Raw genomic sequence first — 20,465 nt, 5'->3', positions numbered from 1 at the left:
AAGCGTTTTTAATTCGTACGTTGTGAATATTTGTTGTTTCATGACCTAGTTCAAAAAGTTCATTTTTTATGTCTTCGATAGGAGTCGAGTGATGCATCTGTCGTAAAAATACTCTAAACCCTTGTTGCTCTTTTGGTCTAAATGTATACAATTTTGTTTTTTTTTTGTTTTAGTAAGTCTATTTAGTAAGTATTTCGGTTGGATTTTAATTTCGTTTCGGCTAAATTAAAAATTATTCAGAAAGAATTTTTTGCTTGGTCGCAAAATTTCATTTCACTTGCTGAAGCAAGTTTTTTGTATTAAGGGCATACTCAAAAATGTCATACTTGTCAGGAACCCTATATAAAATTAACCAAATCTTCTTTTGCCACGTAAAATCAACTCATCTAACTATCTTTTCTATTTGAAGTAGCAAGTTTCTTGGTCCTAAGCGATCTAGGCGGGGCATGGTAAGTGGCTACAACAACAACATTACAATTGCTTGCCAATTACAGGCTCTTCAAATGAAAAAAATGTATGCCGTAATTGAAAGACTATAGAAGAACAAAAATATAAAAAGCATAGCGGCGATGACACCCTTTTTCTGTGAGCGACTTGTATCGAGAGTCGACGACTATGGGCATTCAATAAGTTGACCTGTGATGTTTGTGCAGGCGGAAATTTCGGTTTCATTGCTCGGAGTTACTCTCTTTGACATTTTTCACGTTCGCAGGTATTTCGTTTGCTTACCATAATAACTTTCCAATACAGTGCCTACATGTTTAATTACTATCATCGCCCTTACTTTCTTGCAAGCGTTTGTTTCCCATATTCGTACATTACTTGTATTCCTTATCCTCAAGTGAAGTCTTATGACTTCTGATATGGGTATTATTTGTGTCGTCAACAAAATACAGTGAACATAACTACATTTAAATGGGAAAGCCGTATCTGAACATTGTTAAGGGTCTGTCAATTAAGAACCAAAGTAAAAACATCACAAAAGGTTGAAAAAATATCTAAATTCGAAGCAAATATTTTTTATATTTACCTTTTGTGTTAAACAATAGGAGACAATGAACAAAATAATAATTGAAATTATTTTGAAACCAGTTTCACTTTGGTAAAAAAATATTGGTAAGACTTGTATAAACACATAGCACAGCAGGTTTATAGTAAAATGGAGATTATGAAAGCAAACAAACGGAACTGTATAAAATTACACATTTTATACAGTTCGTGGGAATATTTTAAAAATTTTATATTGAAAAATGTTTATGTATGGATGTATTTGTAAGGGTAATATTATGACAATTCGAAGTAAGAGTACAACCTGTTGCTCATGTTTTAGCTAATAAAAACTGGAGCAATTCTAAAAACAGTAAGTTTTGCTTACTGCTCAAATGAAGAGTAGCAAGGGAATATACATATACATATACAACATACATACACATACACATATTTAATTGGTTACTTTACCATTTTGTGAGTGGAATAACTATATAACGCGATATTTCTTTTATCATTCCATTAAAGGGCGCTTAATTTCAATCCAGCAGCATTTTTTGCTAATATTAAACTAGGCAGTCTTAATGGAACACTCGCTCTTTAAAGTCCGTATTTCCCCCAAAGCAACGAATTTCATCGTAAATGTGCAAATGGTAGTATTCAGCGTATGTATGTTATAATTGGCAGTGTTTTTGTGAATTCCGCGCTTAGAAAAAACTGGTTGTCGATTAAGCAACAATGTGATTTGGCCCTAACTTCCATCCATGTGACGGCACGTTGCTACGTATTTCTCGCATTGTGTGCAGTTCGATGTATGGACATCAGCAAGTTTATGCGAATATTGTTCCACTCGAGCGTTGCGCTTTGTTGCGTGCCTGAATGTGCGATTGCCTGGCTGGCTGACACGTTACATCATACGAAAACCAACCTATTCACAAATAACCCATACTCGTACTTTCGATGAAGGAAGTAAACGCACGGACAATGCAAATAAAATTGATAGTATAACTATTTATTTATTTATTTATTGGAATTATTGGAAATGAATAAAATCAAGCTAAGTTGATTGCATAAAAAGTAGTATTAATTGGTGTAAAAGCCGATAAGCGCTGCTGATAAGAGTAGTTTATGACGATACAAGTATGTACAAATGCGTATTTTTCTTACCGTTTTTGATGCACTATCACCTTTGGGGCGTGCAATGGAAGACCAATCAAGACACAACTGCTATGGAAATGGCTGCTGCCTAGTTGGGTAAATAACCAACTGCGTTTCTGTAGCAGTTGAATGCACTTTATCGGAATGTATATAACAGCTTATTCAATCCAATTCGAATTTATCATTCGTTCATTTAGCGCATTTTCGTCAATCAGCAATTTTTTCATACAATTTGCACTGTGCACAATTTTTTTTTAGGCTACAAAAGCCTCATCACACTCATTTACTTTGTCATTTATTGGTCTTAAATGTTTTGCACCGCTGAAATCTTGCACCTTTGGTGCTTTATTATTTCTTACAATGAACTATGCTTATTTAATCTTTCTCCAACCGAATAACTTTAATTTTAGCTACAATGGAAACTCACATAACTAATCACTTGAAAGCTCTTCGACCGATTGACAGCTCTGCAACGCTGCAATCCACCATCGCCAGCAGCAGAGAACGAATCATTCACACTGAAGTGTACAGCTGTTCACCAAAGTGCATTTTTGGAGCGTTTATTGTGAATTGAAAGATTCAAGGCGCTAGCGGGATAGTTGCAAATAAACTATGGAATAATATACATAACTGAGCTCTACGAACAAACAGAGATTGTGGGAAAGAGCTTTGAAAAGTACTGGCATATACAAGGACTTAGATCACAATATTGGTAAAAGCTATTTCAACGATACGTTTCAAAATTATTAAATCTCTTTGATTTTGAAGGTCAGATGCGATCTTATTTACCTCGGGGCCACAAATATGTAAGCTGCTCTCTTTGTAACTACACGAATTAGAAAACATAGCACACTTCTTAGGAAGGTGCCCTATTTTTAAACAACTCAGATATCGATACTTTGGGTAATTCTCCATAGACTAAGATGAAGTGATTAATAGATTGAGTGGAATGGTTTGTCACTGGTCTTTTAAAATATAGACAGTTAGTTGTAAACGAATATAATTAATATTTGCGTATTTTATTTGAATAAAAGTAGTTATTAATGTGAATATAATTGAGTTTTTCCGACGTATGACCATTTGGGCCTTTGTCGCATATTTTTTAATAAAGAGTTTAAGATATTTATGTGTATTTCCATAATAAAGAAATTAATCTATCTAATCTATTCATAAGTATTTTATATTGCAATAAAAAAACGATTTTGTGAAATACGAATAAATAAAATTATGTTAAGTAGCCGTTATAAGCAAATACAATTTCTTTCGGTTTCTCTTGCGAATTTCCACGGTAATGGGAGTAGCTTCTTTCGGAAGGCGCCACTTTCTGTGCTCTGCCCACCGCCGCGCATGTCATATAAAGAGAGGTGTCAAAATCATATGTTTGCTTGTAGGCAATATAAAAACAAAAACGCGTGTTCATTTCCAAGTGGAATTTCATTTGGTAGCAACATTTTATTCTTTGTAAATAAAATTAAATATACTAATTACATTTATTTTAATTTAGGTTTCCAGTTTTGACATCTTTCCAAATTCGTCCTCCGTGACTTTAATATTTCAAAGAACTGCCTCATAATGGGTATGGTACAGAAACGTAAAAAGATGCACTCCGGTGATACGCATCTGCGTCGCCGTTGGCGTGTACGCAGTCGACGACGTGATCTCGACCAAATCGACGATGACTTGCGCACAAAATCAGCGGAGCTTATCAATCAAGCGGTGAATCTCGATGAACCAGGTTTTGCACAATTCTACTGCGTACACTGCGCCAAGTACTTCATAGATGACCATGCAATGCAAGCACACTTTCGCACCAAAGTGCATAAGCGGCGTATGAAGGCATTGGAACTGGAGCCGTACACGGAGGAGGAAGCCGAGCGTGCAGCTGGTCAAGGCTGTTATAAAGCACCGAAAAAACGAGTAATAAAGACGCAACCTACAAAAGAGGAAGTGAAAAAGGGCAAGCGCATCCAGCTAGAAAAAGAAAGGGAGGATGTTGAGACACCCAAATCTAAAAGAAAGGTGGCAAAAATGCAATTATAAGTGAATATTTTCATTGTTTCGTTTATAAGCATTTGCATACGTACATGAAGGCATGAAGCATGGATATGTAGCAAAGCCAGAGATATGTTTAAAGGTGATATGGATAAAATAAATAATTAGAATAAGATTTCAAATTGGCCGTATCACTTTGATTGTTAGAAGTTTTTGAACTTTAGAAGAATAGTTGCAACTTACAATAGTTTGTTTGTTTGTTAACAGTTATAGTAGCCCCGCCAGTGTCGGGCATATCACCGGTCGTCTTCGTCTAGCTCATCTAGGGGTAGGCCCAGGAAACATGCTGTTTCGACGGGATGGGTCTAGAGGGAGAGGGATGTTAGATGAGTCGGTTTTAGGAGGCATGTGAAAAGGTGGTTAGTGTCGTGCGGAGTGCCTTCACATGCCGGACATATGTTTGGTATGTCGGGGTCGATTCTGGATAGGTAGGAGTTTAACCTGCTACAATATCCAGAACGTATTTGTGCCAGTGTTACACGTGTCTCACGAGGAAGCTGGAGCTTTTCATCTCCTGTAGGTGGTGGTTGGACTCCGATTACGGCATTCACAGGACGGGAGCTTAAGAAGGTGGTGACGGTATCCTGGTGAATGTCGTTTATTGACTGTCTAAACACTGTCAGGTCCAGTAGATTGCGGTCAGTTTTGTCCTAGATTTCGTCAGCGTAGTCATCCGGTCACCGTGGATTTAATGGGGGAAAGTTGGAGACTCCTCGCAGTGAAAAAGCGAGAAAGGTCGGTGAGGTAGTTGTTCATTTTGGAACACAGGCCATCGTTGTCATTGCCCGACACCATTATCGTGCAGTCGTGCTTCGAGATGTAGAAGTTGAACAGCAAGGGAGAAAGGACACCACCCTAAGGTACACCTTGATTTATCTTCCTCTGCTTTGATGTTTGATCTCGAAAAGTCACTGACGAATGACGACCGCTCAGATAGTTTGCGGACCACCTCCTCAGCCCTGGCGAGAGTGTCGACTGATAAATATCATCTAGTAGCGTGGAATGGCCGACAGTGTCGAAAACCTTCTTCAGGTCCAACGCTACTAGGACAGTCCTCTCGCAGGGGCGGTTTTGGTTAAGCCCGCGGTTTATTTGGGCGTTTATGACGGTGAGTGCAGTGGTGGTGCGATGCATTCGTCGGAAGCCGTGCTGATGTGGGGCTGGGGCCAGGTGTTTCGTGAAGAGTGGGAGTAGGAGGGCTTCAAGTGTCTTCACTACTGGGGAAAGGAGAGCTATCGGACGATAAGGTTCCCCTTGGTTGGCGGGTTTCCCAGGTTTCAGTAGTGGGGCCACTCCCCCCGCTTTCCACTTGTCAGGAATGATGAGAGTGACCAAGGACAGATTGAAGACCCTTGTGAGAAATCCTACTCGCAATGGTCCCAGGTGTTTCAGCATCAGCATGTTTAGTCCGTCAGGGCCAATTGCTTTAGATGTTTTTGATTTGTTGATGGCCCCCTGCACCTCATCACCGGAGAAAGTAAGTGGCGCACTGTCGTTCGTCAGTTTGTGCAGCCTTCTGGTAGCACGACGCTTGGATCTGTCGGCCGGAGGATGCAGTATAAAAAGCCGGCTAAAATAGCTCGCGCACCTCTTCGGGTCCGACGAAGTACAACCGTTGAAGGTGATGGCCACCTTGTTGTTGTGCTTCGTCGGGTTCGACAGGGACCTAACGTTGGAGCAGAGCTTATTCACCCCAGAGGTGAGGTTACAGGTCTTCAAGTGCTCAACCCATTTAGTCCGCTTGTGTTGGTCTACCAGTTGCCGGATCTCCAAATTGAGATTCCTTATGCGGGGATCCCCGGGATCGGCCTGGCGTAGGTGGTCACGCTCGTTTGCCAAGCTGGCTGCTTCGGATTGGAATTGAGGACGGATGTCCTTGAAACTTCCAGCTGGGATGAAGCGAGCCGCAGCAGCTGTGAGCACCTTGCGGAATGCGCGTTCGCCTGCGCGCAGATCGGTGCGGATGGGAAGAGCGGCGAAGGTGTCCTCGGTGAATTCCGTGAAGCCGGCCCAATTAGCTTTTTTAAAGTTAAAATAGGACCGGTGGTTCGCAGAAACAAAGTCGGCAGGTCTCTCAATCGAGACCATAATGGGCAAGTGGTCTGATGCAAGCGATATCATAAGTCGCCACGTTATGCTATTTATCAGACCCGCGCTAGCTATTGTTAGGTCAGGCGAGCTGCTGCAATTGCCCACTACCCTGGTGGGGGCTTCGTCGTTCACAGTGCTGTATGTTGAATCGTCTATTTGCTCTGCCAATTGCTGTCCCCTACGATCGTTTGGCAGGCTTGAATGCCAAAGATCGTGATGCGCATTGAAGTCACCTATAACCAATCGGTTTTCACCTCTGATGAGCGCACCTATATCAGGGTGATATTCTGCCGGGCAGCAGGTGACAGGGGGTATATAAACGTTAAAAATTTCGAGCTCGGAATCGCCTCTCCGGACAGCTATGCCTTGACATTCTAAGGTGCTGTCCCTGCGGTCGATCCCTTCATCAATGAGACGATACTACGCTGTGTGGTGAACTATAAACGCTAGGCCACCACCGTTGTCTCGCTCGCGATCGTGTCTGTGCACGTTATAGCCATCCCTGGTGATCACAGAGGATATAGCGTGCAGCTTGGTTTCCTGGACCACAGCTATTTTGATACTGTGCCGGCTCATGAAGTCAACTATCTCGTCGACCTTGCTCGTGAGTCCGTTACTGTTGAATTGCAGAAGATTAAAGCTTCTGGGTGAGGTCGTTGTAACTCGGGGAGTGAGGGACGCGTGGGGTTGCCTACGTTGGGCCTGCTGTGCAATCCGCTGTTGTTGTTGCGGCCTGATGATGGTGGGTGGCCGCGCTACGGGGGGCGGTTGCGGGTGCAGAGCTCTGCAGCAGGGGGCAACGTAGTCAGTTGTCCACTCACGGGTGGTGCGCAGGCCGGAACATCTCCGAAAATGGCACTAGCCATTGCAAGAATTGCACTTGATTGATGCCAGATTCCGAGATATTACGGCCTGACACACGGAACAGACTGTGCGGGGGACCAAGAGCTGCTGGTTTGTCCCCGCATTGGGGTTGGAGCAGGAGGGAAGGGGATGGGTTAAGTCGAGGGAGTTGTGTTGCACCGATAGGCTCCTTACTGTAGAGGTATTGGTTGTGGTGGCGGTTGGTAGTGCCGGCCTATCAGGGGGGGTAGTAGCCGTGGAGGAATTTGACGCCTGCTGGCGGGAGCAACACGAGGCCACATACCGTTTGGACCACTCCCTATGGGTCTTAAGGCCTGAACAGGTCTTAAGATGGTTCCACCCGTAGCACTTGTTGCACCTAACCGAGGTGAAGTTCGGGCGAAGCCGTTTATGGCAGACGCAGCAATAGAATACTTCTGGCCCAGGATTGGATTCAATTCCAGCCCTGGGGAGAAGTGTTTGGAGCAAGGTTGCTGCGAGGAGTTGCTCCTGTGACGTAAGGGGTGGGGTGATATACTGTTCACTAGACAGGGCTAGTTTACTGGGGCGGCATCCCTTGGTCGGGAAAAACCCGAGTCATTCCGGTAACGTAGAACCGGCTGCCATGGGAATGACTTGCAATAGTTCGTTTACTTAGCTTGGAGTGTAGCGCGCTGAGTTAGTCAGAGGCAGTCTGTTGAAGATATATTATATGACGATTTTTAGCATACCTGGAGATTTTTCCTATTTGTTCCTACTATCCCGTGGACTAGTTCACCAAAGAGCGAACGACTGTTTCTCAAGTGCCAGGTAATACTTCCTTTCTTTACTTCCTAGTTATGCAAAGTTTGACCCAATTTTTTCATATGCTCATGCGCCGAATAAAATGGTTGATCAGTTGGCAGGCGATAATCGTTCCCAATCTACTATAGTGCTGCAGTGCTGTACGTCACATATTTTCGTCTTAAAGCTTCTTTCCTGCTTCAGAGAGCCAGACCCACCTGTTCTAGGTGTATTTGTTTTTTCTAGTCTTCACCTGTTATTCCAATCGGTGTTGCTGTATATTATAGAGGTCGAAAGTGAAGGCATGCGTTTTTCACATCATTTGTTTAAGAGCCCATAGCTCTCCATTGGAATTATAGTCTATTTTGATTAAGTTCCATATATAAAACAAATGAAATAATGTTTTCAAAAATTTATTACGTCTACTTACTCGAACTAGCAAAACAAAAATTTCTAATAAAATAAATACAACAAATGTATATACATAAATAACTATGAAACAAGAGTATTGTATTTTGGCAATACAGCAGATTTGTTTTAATTTAATTTGTAATTAGTACGCTTAACTTTTATCAATTCTAAGTCACACAACATATATGAAATAACATACACACAACATTTCTAATCATTAATATTTAATAATAGTATTGACAGTAAACTGTAATAAAACCTAGAAAAAAACTAAAACTTTTCAACGTTTACCGTTTCATTTTCTTGAATAATACGCAATAAATTATGAGTAACTAAGGATTATAAGCGCAATTTTCAACAAAAACAAACGAAAGCATAATCACTAAATAAAGCGTGTAATTTACAATATAACTGGGTAGTTTTGCTGGCGCACCATGCCATTCCAAAGTGTTTAGTTGCCCTTCTTAATAATCATTTAATCGTCGCGTGTTTGCATGATTTTAAAAAATATATTTCTATACTATTATACTATTTATGTATATAAAAACACTACTATGCTATGATCCACAATTTTTTCAAACGTATTTGTAAAATTTTTTAATGACCCAAAACGGCTGCTACCAATTACTAATAATAAATACACTAAATGATCGTCGTATAGTTTAACAAGGCGATTTGGGATCCGGTATCTGCGTAGCGTTGTCGGAGCCATTAAGTTAGGAGGCGTTGGTGCGCTGACACATCGGTGACTGGTATACATCGTTTATGATTGACCGAGGTGCGCATATCTGAACATTTTGCACTCTTCAAATTTAGCAAACAGTCTTACCGACTATGCTCACTAACTTTCAGTTTCTTTTGGTTTCTCTCTTCCTTTTCTTTTACGTTTGCCACGACGCTTTCGCAAACTTCAAGGGTCGACTTTATCGCGCGAACCCTTTTTTTGCGCGGCCTCCAAGGCGATGACGGAGGGGTTTATATTGTTGTTGTTGTTGGAGATACCTGTACACTTGTCGCTACTAGTGGTGCCCATCTCACTGAAGAAGGGATGTTTGAGCGCTTCCTCGGCAGTTATGCGTTGATGGGGATTCACTTCAAGTAGTTTGTACAGCAGATCGTAAGCGCTCGAGGGGAAGGGATCATCATCGTCCAGTGGCTCGGTGTTATATGTTGTTTCCGAGCACAAGCAGTTGAAGTAGAATTGATCACAGTTGCGACACACCTCACAGGTGCCATCCGGCCGCTGATACTTCTTCAGCAGCTCAGGTGAGCTAAATTTGACGCGATTGCGAAAGCGTACACACAGCTTGCGCAGATCCAGTGGTCTGGTTTTTTGGCTCAGCGTCACCAAGCGGTCAAGTATAAATGCTGTTTTTCGTATGGTCTTATCCCCGAATATTGTAACCATTTCGGCAAGCGCCACAAAATCGTTGGGTGCTTTGAAGAATGGATATACCGACGACAGTATTGAGAGAAATATTACGCCCGCAGCCCAAATGTCCACCGCAGTGGTCTGATCGGCATACTTCAGCAGCACTTCAGGCGGCCTATAGCCCGGTGTGCCGGCACGGGATGCATGCATCTCTTTTTTGACGAGACATATGTTGCAGACCTGCGGATTGCCATAGCATACGCACTTCGGGCCGTTGGTGGCACTGAGATTGCGATTGGTGTTGTACTTGCTGGTCACGTTGCTCTCTGTGCACTGTATTGCGGCGTTCGAGCCGTTAGCTGTTTCTTGCGCGAGGCTGTTTGGAGTGCGCACGACGCTGCCACTTTGCCGCAACTTCTGCTGCATTCGGCTGTTTGCACAGCCGCCGATGATAGCGGACTTGACCGGCCGTCCCAGCGGGGTATCACAGATGCCATTGTCGCCGGCGTAGTTATTGTGATTGGCATTGTTGTTGGTGCCTGCCACCATCGTACTAGCTGCCATGTTCAAGGTGCTACTTTTATTGCCCCCAACCGCAGTGATCTCGTTCAATTGCTTGAGTGGCATTTTGAATGGCGAACCGCCCACAATGCAACTATTGGCAACGCGCGCATTGGGCGTCGCATTTGCAGCAAATTCCTGATCGCCATGTGGACCGGTGCAACGTGGACGTTTTGAACCGTTATACGCATCGCTGGCCGTCACACCACTATTGGAATCGGCTTTCTTGTTGGTGGACGACTCGTCACCATCGCGTGGCCTTTTGCCCTCCGAGCCCAGCGTCAATGAGACCGGCTGCTCGCAACCAGTTTCCAGTGCACTGGTCTGGAGGGATGTAAGCACCTGTTGCGCCAAACCGAAGTCTACCAGCAGGAATTGGCGTTTGCGGCGATTATACAGAAAGTTGCTGGGCTTCACATCGCGATGAATGACATTGAATTTGTGTACGTGTCGCAAGGCGATAAGTAGATTGCGCATGTAGTGTTGCAATTCGAACAGTTTCATTTTGTTGAAGAAGTCGTGAAAGCGATCGTGTTGCATGTATGGCATAATGAAAGCAACCGATTCGTTGTAGCGTATGCAACAATTAATGCCGACTACATTGTCTGAGCCGCTAAAATGAGAAGAGAGAAATTGCATTAGTAACGGAAGGGGACATTAGGTTTGCTAACCTAAACCAAAGAGTCAAAGGGCATTTTCAGGTTAGAAATAGTTTGGTGTCTCAATTTTGAAGCTCCTTATATTAGAGAATACAGCCTTTAAGGTAGATATAGGCAGATTCCTATTCATACATGATGTGGCACAACTCTCGTCTCGATACTATGTGGACATTTAAACTCCAACTTATCTGAGATCGAAGCCAAATAAGCGCAAACGTTTTCACAAATATTGGAGAACAAATTTGGGGAAAGCTGCTAAGCCGGCCTTCCTCGGCTGGGTGTAAATCCGAGCCACCTAAGCACTACGACATGATCAACCTAATATCTTCTGGTTAATCTTGGAATCAATAGTTCTCTCTTTCGCCTCGTTCGCTAGTGCTTTTCTTCAAACAATGCAAATAATAATATTTCTTTTAATAATAAGAATAATATTTCATTAAATTGTGATCCGAATTAGGAACATTTGACGTTAAAAATTTAATACAAATAAAAAGTGGGTTAACCAAATATTTTACAGTAAAATGAATAGGGCTGTGCGTCACGTAATGACAAACAAACAAATAATTTCAATTCAACCAAAGTCAAAAATTAATATCAGCAATTATCATCAACGGCAAGACGAGAAAGTGTTCGCGCTGTTATTTACGTAAATAAAAATTTGGCGAATAAAAATAAACCAAAGCCACCACCGAACAACAGCAACAACAAGCGATGAGAGAGTGGCAGTTTTATAGAGGAAACGTGAGCGGACGTCATATTGCTGCCGCTTCCTCCCACCCCCCATAAACACAAAGAAGGCGCCTGACTGACGTTGTAGGGATTCATAAACCAACATATGATGTACATACATACGCACATAACAAATAAATGAAGTATATTGAATTTAATTCAAGTCGGTGTGCCTTGTGTGCAATGTATGTCAGCGGGGCGTTGACGAGCATTTAGGGCCTTCATACCACTCCCTTTATTGTAATCGAAGATGTGTATCCTTGTTTGGGAATAGGATTTGACATAAACTGTTGTCGTTTGAAGGTGAAAAACACGCTACTCGCTACCCCGTCGGCCTATCACCTCTAGACAGACGGATAGCCATTCTTTTCGTTACACTGAGTTGAATAGAAATAAATTTGCCTGTGACGTCCGTCGACACGTTGTGACGTAGATACATGCCCGCTTAGACCTATCTATCAAAGATGAATGTACTAAAAATAATAAAAAACTGTAAAGAAAAAATAATCACAAAGCAAAGTAGAATTAAATCAACTACACATAAAATGCTAAAATGCGCGATAGTGCACGCTACGCTTTGCTTACGGCGCGCGCTAGCACCACAGACAGCAATACGAATAGGAAGGGCTAGACGCGGCATTATATTGAACGGAAAATCTATTAAAGTGAGAACAGCAACAATTGCAACCCTGCAGGTGTACGACCGCCTTCAACTATGGATCGAAGGTGAAGGTTACACGGCAATACCGTCCAGACCGTTGACTGTTTATATTTACATAAAGTGCTTACGAGGCGGCAACGGCACCGGCAGCAACGCCTGCACTGTTGTTGGTGCTCAAGTGCCGATATGTATAGGGTTTTTCAATAGGTGCGCTTTTTTCCGATAGGGAGGGCGAACGACGCAATATTTTTTATTTTTCGCTTGTCATTTGTAAACTTCATTAGTATACATTTCCTCATGGAACGCTACACACTTGAGCAACGATAGCAAATAGTGCAAATTTTTTAAGAAAATAATCGTTCTGTTGCTGCTACTTTAAGAGCATTACGGCCATTTTACGGTCCATTTAACAAGCCGTTCCGTTTTGGGGTTATGTGAAGTCATTGGTCTACAGTAACAACCCGGCGACGATTTGTGAGCTCAGAGCCAATATTGAACGCGAAATTGCTGGAATTTCGGCCGATTTATGCAAAAGAGTGGTCGAAAATTGGGTTCAACGATTGGACTTCGTAAAACGTGCACGCGGTGGTCATGCAAAAGAAATCGAATTTCATACTTAAATGTATATGTTCAAACTCGATAATAAAAAAAAAATTAGTTAAAAAAGTCAAACCGTTTGTGTTTTATTCAAAAAAGTTCAAAAGTTGAAGCGCTCTTACTGAAAAACCCTATACGAGTACATACGTCAGTGACGATCGATTGACCGTGTAGCCAACAAGAGCACCAACACAAGCGCTCTCAAGTAGCTCTAATTGCGGTGTGCAGTGTAGGGCGTATGGCTTGCGTGCTCGTATTTAATCGAGGGCGTTGTAGGGGGGTGATTGCGGTTGGTTGTTGCTCTTTTCACATGCGCATATGCAAAATAGTTTGGCGTTGACGTTAATTCGCATTCAATGATTGTGGTTGGATGCCGGCCGTCCTGGTTACATGTGTCTACATACATATGTACATGTGTATGCATGAAGGTATTCAGTACCTACAAGTGCGAAAGTTTTGTGCCCGCAATGAACCCGTAGGCGTCCCCAACACAAAAAGGAAGTGCTCGGCAGTCGACGACAACGAGTAACGGCTAAGTAGAGGCAGTTGACTGCTGTTGCTTTCAAGTAAATGTACTTACGTACACACATAATATACTTATACAAACTTTATGTACACGACCAAATCATGTATGTGCGTCCACTTTATAAACGAATTTATTTCAATACGAAAATCGTTGCATGGGTATTTTAAATTACTGAAATACGTCATAAATTTCCACCATAATTCAATGCGCTGTTGAACACGTCAACGTTTGGATGCGTGAGTGGCAATATATTACACATTTTTTAGCAAACAAAAACAAAGACTTAGACGTGCTCGATTCTTTTGGCAAGTGAATGCTTTGCTCGATATGTTTTCGCTCCAATTTCCCCCTATTTGATGGTAACGTAGATACGTATAATAATTATGTATTGAAAATGTGATGAAGAATTTTTGTTGAAATTGCGAAATTAGCCGTAACATGAAATTCAGTGGAAATAGGCAACAGAGATGCGATTATTTTTAGACATTTCTTTGGATGCCGATTTTGTAGGCTCTTAAAACAGAGCTATGCCACCAATATGGATAAATATATAGTGGTGTGCAATGATATAGTGCCACCGGCAATGCAACGTTTTTATTTATATAAAATAACTCATACACTTTCTCCAATTTAATAAGAAAAATTACAAACTTTAATTTAGCTTCCAGATAAAGTAACGCCTTAAGATGAGTAGAGTAGTTGGACAAATTTTGGTTAATTTACATAAAACCATTAATATTTGCTATATTAGTTAATTTTTTTTTTTTATTGTTGAAAGCCACGGTTTTTATAATTTAGGATACCAATGAGAATTGATTGGAGGATGGTTCCATGTGTAGAAGTCTACGCAAGTGGGGAAAGTTACTGATCGCCATTCACTTGGGAATGGCCAGGGCGATTCTTCTGCATATGGTTCAAACAGCTCACAACGGCCGGGATTAGCCCACGTATCCTCTGGGTAGCTTCCGAACACCCGTTCGGCAGTGAGCTAACCAGAGAAGGCGAAACATTCCAGGATAGCTGGTTTTGCGCTGGGTTTGGGACCCGCCACTTAAAAATCGCCCCCAATGAAAAGTGTAAAAAAGCCTCGGATGAGACCTCCCTATACTGATGACGAACCCTGCAAACGAACTAAGGATTATGATTTGAGGGCATGCACCTGGAATGTCCGGTCCCTTAATGGGGAAGGTGCCTCTGCCCGGCTGGTTGATGTCCTCGTGAGAGTAAAGGCTGACATCACTGCCATCCAAGAGATGCGATGGACGGGGCAAGGAAAGAAAACCATAGGACCTTGCGACGTCTACTGCAGCTGCCATGTAAAGGAGCGCAAATTCGGTGTCGGATTTGTTGTGGGAGAGAGACTTCGTCGCCAAGTACTGTCGTTCACTCCGGTGGACGAGCGTCTCGCAACAACCCGCATCAAAGCCCGTTTTTTCAACATATCGCTAATTTGCGCCCACGCCCCGACGGAAGAGAAGGACGATGCGACCAAAGATTCCTTCTATGAGCGCCTGGAACGTTCCTATGAGCGCTGCCCCCGCCACGACATAAAAATCGTGCTTGGCGACTTCAACGCCAGGGTGGGCAAGGAGGGAATTTTTGGTCCCACAGTCGGAAAATTCAGCCTGCACAACGAAACATCCGGTAACGGACAGAGGCTGATCGACTTCGCCGGGGCCCGAAACATGGTAGTCTGCAGCACCAGATTCCAGCATAAGAAGATTCACCAAGCCACCTGGCTGTCTCCTGATCGAAAAACACGAAACCAGATCGATCATGTTGTGATAGATGGAAGACACGCTTCTAGTGTATTAGATGTACGTACGATCCGAGGACCCCATCGACTCGGATCACTACCTTGTTGCAGCCAAACTGCGCACACGCCTCTGTGCAGCAAAAAACGTGCATCTACCTACGCAAAGAATGTTCGACATCGAAAAGCTGCAATCACAACAGACAGCCAAAAGATTCGCCACTCGACTCTCACTCCTGCTCTCAGAGAGTACTGCCCAACAAACCGGCATGCACGAACAATGGAGCAACATTTCTCGTTCTCTACGTACCGCCGCCGAAGAAGAAATCGGATTCCGGCGAGCCCGAAAAAACAATTGGTACGACGAGGAATGCCATCCTGCCGCAGAAAGAAAGTATGCCGCCTATAGAGCCACGTTGCGATCGGGCGCAACGCGAGCCATGTGGGATCGCTACAGAGAGCTGAAAAAGAAAGAGAGACGTATTATCCGACAGAAAAAACGAGAGGCCGAAACACGTGAGTGCGAGGAGCTTGAGATGCTGGCCAATAGGAACAACGCGATCCTGCAATTTGTGCCAATTACCGCGGGATTAGTCTTCTAAATATCGCCTATAAGGTTCTAGCGAGCGTATTGTGTGAAAGGCTGAAGCCCACCATCAACCAACTGATTGGACCTTATCAGTGTGGCTTCAGACCTGGAAAGTCTACCATCGACCAAATATTCACAATACGCCAAATCTTGGAAAAGACCCATGAAAGGAGAGTCGACACACACCATCTTTTCGTCGACTTCAAAGCTGCATTCGACAGTACGGAAAGGAGTTACCTGTATGCCGCGATGTCTGAATTTGGTATCCCCGCAAAACTAATACGGCTATGTAAGATGACGTTGCTCAATAGCAGCAGCGCCGTCAGAATTGGGAAGGATCTCTCCGAGCCGTTTGATACCAAAAGAGATTTCAGACAGGGTGACTCGCTGTCGTGTGACTTCTTTAACCTGATGTTGGAGAGCATCCGCACCGCAGAACTTAATTGCTCAGGCACAATTTTTTATAAGAGCGTACAATTGCTGGCGTATGCCGATGATATTGACATCATCGGCCTTAACAACCGCGCTGTTAGTTCTGCCTTCTCCAAACTGGATAAAGAGGCAGTACCTCCTGTCTTCAAACAAACAGTCGGCGCATTCGCGTATCGGCACCCACGTCACTGTAGACAGTTATAATTTCGAGGTTGTAAAAGACTTCGTCTATTTAGGAACCAGCATTAACACCGATAACAATGTCAGCCTTGAAATCCAACGTAGAATCTCTCTTGCCAACAAGTGCTACTTTGGACTAAGTAGGCAACTGAGTAGGAAAGTCCTCTCTCGACGAACAAAACTAACACTCTACAAGACTCTCATCATGCCCGTCCTAACGTATGGCGCAGAAGCTTGGACGAAGACAACATCCGATGAAGGGACGCTTGGAGTGTTCGAGAGAAAGATTCTGCGTAAGATTTTTGGACCTTTGCACGTTGGCAACGGCGAATATCGCAGACGATGGAACGATGAGCTGTATGAGCTTTACGACGACATAGACATAGCGCAGCGAATAAAGATCCAGCGGCTACGTTGGCTGGGTCATGTCGTCCGAATGGATACAAACGCTCCGGCTTTGAAAGTATTCGATGCGGTACCAGCTGGTGGTAGCAGAGGAAGAGGGCGGCCTCCTCTGCGTTGGAAAGATCAGGTGGAGAAGGACTTGGCTTCACTTGGTGTGTCCAACTGGCGCCGGTTAGCACGAGAAAGAAACGATTGGCGCGCTTTGTTAAACTCGGCCAAAATCGCGTAAGCGGTTATAGCGCCAATTAAGAAGAAGAATGAGAATTGATTATATCAGTCCAGATAATCTCTTTTTTTACTTTTTGCATCAGTTATAGACAACAGTTCATTCAAATTGGTTTTAAATATATTTTGTTCTCTAAAGGTCACACACATCCTTTCATTTTCTTATTAAATATACATAGAAAATTTATTTGTTCTTAAATCAAAATTCTAGAAAGTATTTTCATATGAAACCAAATGACGGTTGCACCAGGTGTATTTTAACGAAATTGCCAGGCTCTATTTCATCGCCCACCACTGTATTAGTGTGCAGTCAAACAAAGTATACATAGAAAAATTATTGGAGCTTGATAAAAAATGACAGTGACGCAATTTTTGCTGTCCATTAGCAGCAATTTTATTGAGTGTTTTTTAAGAAATTTTAATATTTTAGAAGAATCCCCACACTTGCAAAAAACCACTGTAAATTCAAGCAGTGGGTGTCATTTGGGGGGCACAATTGTTTGACACTTCTGTATACTGGAATTTTCTGGCCATCGTTCTCCCTTTTTTGTAAAATAATGCATTACAGCTAAATGCAACTGTTGCGCGCCGTTAAGACTTTTAAGACATTAATAGCCCATCAATCGTAAACTTTTAATTTTATTACAGCTTTTATAGTTTATGTTATGCTCTTTAATAAAAATAATATTTTAATATTTCTCACCGAAACCTGCGAGATTTTCTGCCGTTCTATTGCACGTGCAATAAACAAACTTAACAAACCCTCAAATAATGCAACATTTGATTTTGCTTTTCCAATAGATGCTTTTAAAAATTCAGTGAATCCCATTTTCTAGCCTTTATCAATTACTAATTAGTAACTAAGCTCAGTTTCCTTACTAGTCTGTAAAAAACTACGTTTAATTAACATTCGCCCTATCGCCACTACTTACCCGATTTTTGCCATACACTGCAACTCCTTCATTATTCTATCGGGATGACTGGTGGGTATGTGATGTTTAATAGCGAATTTACGTCGCACATGTTCGGGCAAATCGCGCTCCTTCTTCAAAGTGCCCAGCAGCACCGTGCTAAAGGTGCCATTGCCGATCCGGCTGTGTACATCGAAAATATTTTCGATTTCAGGAATGCGTTGACGTAAGTCATTGATAGCCTCTACAAATACAGGTATACTTTAGTGATTAATACATATGTAGATGTGCATGTGCATGTATGCATTTACAAGTGGAAAAAACTTATTTTTATGACAATAAATGTACCTTAGAATTTGGAAACTAACCAATTTTGGGGCAAAGGTAAAAAGGCACATACACATTCATGTGGGCATTGTATTGGTAATAAATAATAATTTAATCAGTAGCGTCGAATTAGTAATACGCAGACAAATTATTGATGATTTTATTGATTGTAGCAATACACGACTCGGCAAATAAAAAATGTCGTAATACTAAGAATTGAGTGTTTGAGTACTACGTTAATTATAGATTTATGGATGTTATTGTAATATAGCTACGTCCGTATATGAATGAACCTGTTCTTCAATTCTATGCCAGTTAATATCATACAGTGCATAATAAAAATAACTTAATTATTTACCAACAATTTGTATATATCTGTGCACTAATTGTGAAAAAAATCATTTAGAGCTTTTCTCTCTTCACTTTCACAGTTTTTCTATTGTGGTTTAGTAGGAGCGTCCAGCAACCTTAGCAAAGGTCGTTTTTTAGCACAGTATTATTAATGCACACCGAAAAAAAATTTCCACATTACACATGGTTGAGATCAACATATGTATTTATGTATGAGTTTATATTTTTTATCACCTATCATTATTATTATAATTATATTTTTTCCAATACACGCTAACTGGATTTTCTCACCTTCGACTTATTGGCATTAGAACAAATGATAATCACTAAAGTATTGTGCGCTAAGTCTATTTACCTTCGTTTTTGTTGCGCATCGCCGTCGTCGTTGCCAACTTGGGACTGAGTGTTGTTAGCGCTGCTGCTACTTGTTCCATGGCGTTGGAGATTTGTGTGCCTACAACTTTCGTATTTTTGCTGGCTTCGTTGGCAGCTTTGCCGACCGCTAACATCAGCGCTGGGTTCGTGGCATGTATTGTATGCTGCACTGGCGTTTGCTGCGCCTGACTGCTATGTGTGTGCTGATGATGTTGATGGTGACTAGTATTGTGTGCGTGACGACTATGATTGTGATGGCTTGTGTTACTGCTGCGGTGTTTACCGCCACTGCTGACACAACCACCACCGGCGTTATCGACAGCTGCGCCAGTTGCGGCTATAGCGCTACCTCCTGCCGTGTATTGCTTCTGTCCAGGTGCAACTGCACTGCCGGTTTTAAGGCCGAGTCCTCCACCGGCTACTATAATGTTGCTATTGCGTGCCGTTTTATGCGATTTCCTTTCCATTTTTTGTAGCTGGCTTATCTTCCGGATTTATTTGCTGCCGGATTTTTCTTTTAACTTTGGTGTTGTTTGTGATGGCTTTTCAGCCACTTTTGGTTGTGACTGTTGTTCTACCTGATGTTAGTTTTTTTGGTGCTTGCGCCCTTGGCGTAAAATTTTGGCGTTGTCACTGAATCTGTCGCATTTGTGACTTGCGATTTTCCCGACGCCCTTGGGGCACTTCACCTCTTTTTATTCCAAGCTAGTTTCTGGCACACTACAACAAACTTTTCACAACACCTTATTTATTTCCACTATGTACTAATATGTTTGTGCCTCTGTCGCTTCACAAAGACAAACCGAAAAACGCTTTAACGCAGATACTGAGGCAAATGCAGATCTTGGTTATTTCTGACAATATAATTATGAAAATTGGGATTTTTGTAATTCACTCCGAACCGAACTCATATAAATTTCTCTCTCGTACCTACGACATACAACAAATTTTGCACGGAAAAATTTATTTCACAGTCAATTGTGTCGACCGAAATGGTAATTAAACTTTTTTATTTTATTTTCCGTATGGTTAAAGCTGACGTTGATATTTACTAAATAGGAATTTTACTGATGAGAAATTATTAAAAAAAATAAAACCGTCTCGTTTTTGCCTGTCAGTTACCCAAAATCGAGTTTGCTGTGAGAATGACGGCAAGGCTGAAAGTAAATTGGACCCGGTGTTGCATTTTCCGGGCTACGCAACTACTCAATGCGGCTGGTTAGGCGTTCCCAGCTGAGCTTTGGAATCATTTCCATTTCTTTTATTTGATTATTTGACGTTTTTTATTTATTAATAACAAAAGAGGAGCAGCTGGCAGAAATACAGAAGCACCGCGATAAATGTCAAAGAAAGGAGCAAAGTGTAAGAGCCAAGTGTAAGTTCATATATTAAAGCTAGGGCGAATTGAATACAAACTTTTATTAAAGCGGATTCAAGTAAGGTAATTTCCAAGGCGAATAGAGTATTGCAGGTGGCGTCTTCTCAAA

General features: G+C 42.2%; 3 protein-coding genes across 7 annotated transcripts in view; 1 reads left to right on the top strand and 2 right to left on the bottom strand.

Annotated features, from left to right (window-relative positions):
• Window positions 1-2,629, bottom strand: part of LOC128859295 (high affinity copper uptake protein 1) — a 60,133-nt gene extending 57,504 nt beyond the window's left edge. For 2 of the 5 annotated variants that reach the window (XM_054096170.1, XM_054096169.1), the window contains exon 1: window positions 2,155-2,629. The gene's annotated coding sequence lies outside the window, so the exon portion shown is untranslated. Of the gene's footprint in view, window positions 1-1,458; window positions 1,942-2,154 lie in introns of all 5 variants that reach the window. The other 3 variants (XM_054096166.1, XM_054096168.1, XM_054096167.1) reach the window with 2 other exon arrangements.
• An 868-nt stretch (window positions 2,630-3,497) lies between these two features.
• Window positions 3,498-4,319, top strand: LOC128856767 (zinc finger protein 593 homolog). Its single transcript, XM_054092082.1, has 2 exons — window positions 3,498-3,586; window positions 3,650-4,319. Exon 2 carries the CDS (start codon window positions 3,718-3,720, stop codon window positions 4,183-4,185), a length of 468 nt encoding a protein of 155 aa, XP_053948057.1. The 5' UTR covers window positions 3,498-3,586; window positions 3,650-3,717; the 3' UTR covers window positions 4,186-4,319.
• A 3,992-nt stretch (window positions 4,320-8,311) lies between these two features.
• On the bottom strand, window positions 8,312-20,310 carry LOC128859293 (cell division cycle 7-related protein kinase). The gene is made up of 3 exons (XM_054096163.1): window positions 18,959-20,310; window positions 17,947-18,169; window positions 8,312-10,871 (listed from the first exon to the last, which is right to left on the bottom strand). The coding sequence occupies exons 1-3, from the start codon at window positions 19,443-19,445 to the stop codon at window positions 9,236-9,238; spliced, it is 2,346 nt and encodes a 781-aa protein (XP_053952138.1). The 5' UTR covers window positions 19,446-20,310; the 3' UTR covers window positions 8,312-9,235.
• Between the last annotated feature and the right edge of the window lie 155 nt (window positions 20,311-20,465).

The sequence above is a fragment of the Anastrepha ludens genome, chromosome 3 (assembly GCF_028408465.1).
Source record: "Anastrepha ludens isolate Willacy chromosome 3, idAnaLude1.1, whole genome shotgun sequence".
Taxonomy (NCBI): Eukaryota; Metazoa; Arthropoda; class Insecta; order Diptera; family Tephritidae; genus Anastrepha; species Anastrepha ludens.
The sequence above is the reverse complement of the archived record's forward strand: the minus strand, read 5'-3'. Positions and strand labels throughout refer to the sequence as shown.

Excerpts from the sequence above, each read along its gene's own strand:
- LOC128856767 (XM_054092082.1), top strand. The coding sequence starts at position 3,718 with ATGGGTATGGTACAGAAACGTAAAAAGATGCACTCCGGTGATACGCAT.
- LOC128859293 (XM_054096163.1), bottom strand. The coding sequence starts at position 19,445 with ATGGAAAGGAAATCGCATAAAACGGCACGCAATAGCAACATTATAGTA. Across the intron at positions 18,170-18,958 it reads GATGCGCAACAAAAACGAAG|AGGCTATCAATGACTTACGT; the intron begins GTAAATAGACTT and ends CTGTATTTGTAG. Across the intron at positions 10,872-17,946 it reads CAGTGTATGGCAAAAATCGG|CGGCTCAGACAATGTAGTCG; the intron begins GTAAGTAGTGGC and ends TTCTCATTTTAG.